We start from the raw sequence: 2,554 nt of genomic DNA on the forward strand, positions 1-2,554 counted from the left end.
CAGTGACAGATGTGAACTGTTTCTAAGTGTATGTTAATATGAAGGAAGAACTGCAGGATAGTTAGTTGCTCTTAAACAGCAGAAGAACTATCAGTAAGAGTCAGATGTGGTAACGCTTGTGCTGTTCCTGTCTGTGTGGATCATTTCTCCAGCCTCTTTAGATCACGTATGTAACATCTTACGTTTGATCTGATGGCTGTGGAATCACATTTGTGACCAGATTCATTTCACACACTTGAGAACAGGCTTGGTTTCATCTGCACACATTTTCATTTTTGAAAACAACAAACGTTAAGCGTAAACACCATTTTTGTATTAGGTTACATTAAAATGCAAAGCATGATTAATGAGTAATTACACTGATTTACTGACACATAGCTCCATGGATTGTATTAATGTTAATTTCAGGGACATTTATGTTCCACTGTAATTAGATGCGTGTTTCCAGAAGATGAATAATGTAGAGCAGGATTGTAAAACATTATATCGCTGGAGCAATCTGAACATCTCGCTCACACACTGCTATTTGCAACATGATTTTATAATCCAGATCACCTGAAAGAATGAAAACTGCTCTTTGTGAGTATTTAATGGACAGTTTCTTTCTTACATTACGCAAGAATGAAAAACAGGGCCTAAATCAGACTCAGACTCAGATTAAATGTGTGATGAAACAATTATACCATGGTCTGTCTAAATACTTCATTCTGATTGGCTGGCAGGTATGCATTAAAACCATTTAATGCACAGTTAGCAGTGGAGCATTCCTTACGTGAAACAAGATCTTGTTATATATATAAAGTTTTTTTTTAATCCTGAAAAAAAAAAATACATTTACTTGATAATGTGTTTTAGAGAATATAAACTATGATGTTTATTTGTCTTGCCCACATGCAAATAGTTTGTCTTATTTTAAAGAAATGTTTTGTTGAAAAAATTCAGTCTTGTACCACAGCGGTGAAACTCAACCAGCTCAACCATAAGGGTGTGCGGAAACTGAAAAACTAACCGAAAATGCAAGCTACATCCATATAAAAGACTTGGTGACATTTAAGTTTGTAATTTCTGTATCAACATCGCTGTGACAGAATGTGATGTTATGTCAAGCCTCAGAAACAAATCAAGAGTATTACTGCGGATTTAACAAACACTGCATCTGTGCTTCAGAATATGAGAATCAGGGATTAATGTCATTATAATGAATAAATGAGTTTTTCTTCACGCTGTGTTCTAGATTGATCTGTATGCTCAAAGTGACCTGAAGAAAGGCCTGCAGCTCTTCGGGACTGAAGGAAACATCGGCCTGACCAACGCCTGGAGCATCGTCCAGACAGACGTACGGTTCCTGCATTTCTGTCTGCAGTTACCATTATTTCCCAAGAACAGAGAACAGAGGTGTAGCACTGTAAGATATGAAGGAAGGACAGGTGACGATGGTGTGTGTGTGTGTGTGTGTGTGTGTGTGTCACAGTTTCGCTGCTGTGGAGTGACCAATCACACGGACTGGTTTGATGTGTATAACGCGACGCGTGTGCCGGACTCCTGCTGTCTGGAGTTCAGTGATGACTGTGGTCTGGAGAATCCTGGCACCTGGTGGACGGCTGTAAGTCATCTCTCTCATCAAACTCTCTTTCTTCTCCTGTGCTGGTTTGGGCAGGACAGACAGAAGCTCTGTGTCTAAACCTCTCTCTCTGAAGTGACTGAGCGCTGTGGTTTGTGTCCACAGCCGTGTTACGAGCGAGTGAAGGGCTGGCTGCAGGAGAATCTGGTGGCTCTGTGGATCTTCGCTCTGTGTACGGCTCTCACACAGGTACTGAACGCTCATCACAGTCAGAACATACACGAGAGCTCAGTGATGGTCAGCATGACGTGTGTTTGCAGATCCTGGGGCTGGTGTTCTCCATGACCATCTTCTGTCACGCCGTGAAAGTGGACACCTTCTACGCATAGAGACAGAACCGGACCAAACACACCTGCATCGGCACACTTCTCCATCGCTGGAGCAATCTGAACATCTCGCTCACACACTGCTATTTGCAACATGATTTTATAATCCAGATCACCTGAAAGAATGAAAACTGCTCTTTGTGAGTATTTAATGGACAGTTTTTTTTTCTTTTTCTGTTTTGTCCATTTGTGAAGAGGGAGAGCAGGAACTAATGTCATAATTTTATACTAGTATAACTTCAAATTAATACGTATAAAATGAATAACCTCTGTTTATATTTATTCAGAGCGAATTTTCAATAGATTTAAAAGATAAGATATTTAGATCACATTTTTGTATATATGACTTGACATCTTTAGAGCAAAAAGTAATAAAACAGACTCATTTTAGTGTGTGTAGGAAGAAACACAAGTCTGTTCAGCAGAACTGGATCAGTGAAAGAGCAAAAGCAGAGATTTTAACGTTGTATTGACTTTGACTGTGGCCTGACGAACTGATTTCTGTGCCACCAAACAGAACGGATCTCAATCTGCACAAACACATCCACCACAAGTTCTCAAATGTCTTCATTTTTAACACTATTTGTATAGTTTTATCATTTTGAAC

The 2,554-nt window shown here is 39.6% G+C and overlaps 1 protein-coding gene across 3 annotated transcripts in view; it reads left to right on the top strand.

The window, feature by feature from the left end:
* tspan4a (tetraspanin 4a) overlaps positions 1 to 2,260 on the top strand; it is a 30,342-nt gene extending 28,082 nt beyond the window's left edge. For 2 of the 3 annotated variants that reach the window (XM_059564481.1, XM_059564480.1), the window contains 4 exons: positions 1,235 to 1,336; positions 1,472 to 1,603; positions 1,727 to 1,810; positions 1,882 to 2,260. In XM_059564481.1, the coding sequence (XP_059420464.1) occupies positions 1,235 to 1,336; positions 1,472 to 1,603; positions 1,727 to 1,810; positions 1,882 to 1,950 (387 nt within the window). In that variant the 3' untranslated portion in view covers positions 1,951 to 2,260. Of the gene's footprint in view, positions 1 to 1,234; positions 1,337 to 1,471; positions 1,676 to 1,712; positions 1,811 to 1,881 lie in introns of all 3 variants that reach the window. The other variant, XR_009437350.1, reaches the window with a different exon arrangement.
* The last annotated feature ends 294 nt before the right edge of the window (positions 2,261 to 2,554 follow it).

This window comes from Carassius carassius, chromosome 13, assembly GCF_963082965.1.
Source record: "Carassius carassius chromosome 13, fCarCar2.1, whole genome shotgun sequence".
Taxonomy (NCBI): Eukaryota; Metazoa; Chordata; class Actinopteri; order Cypriniformes; family Cyprinidae; genus Carassius; species Carassius carassius.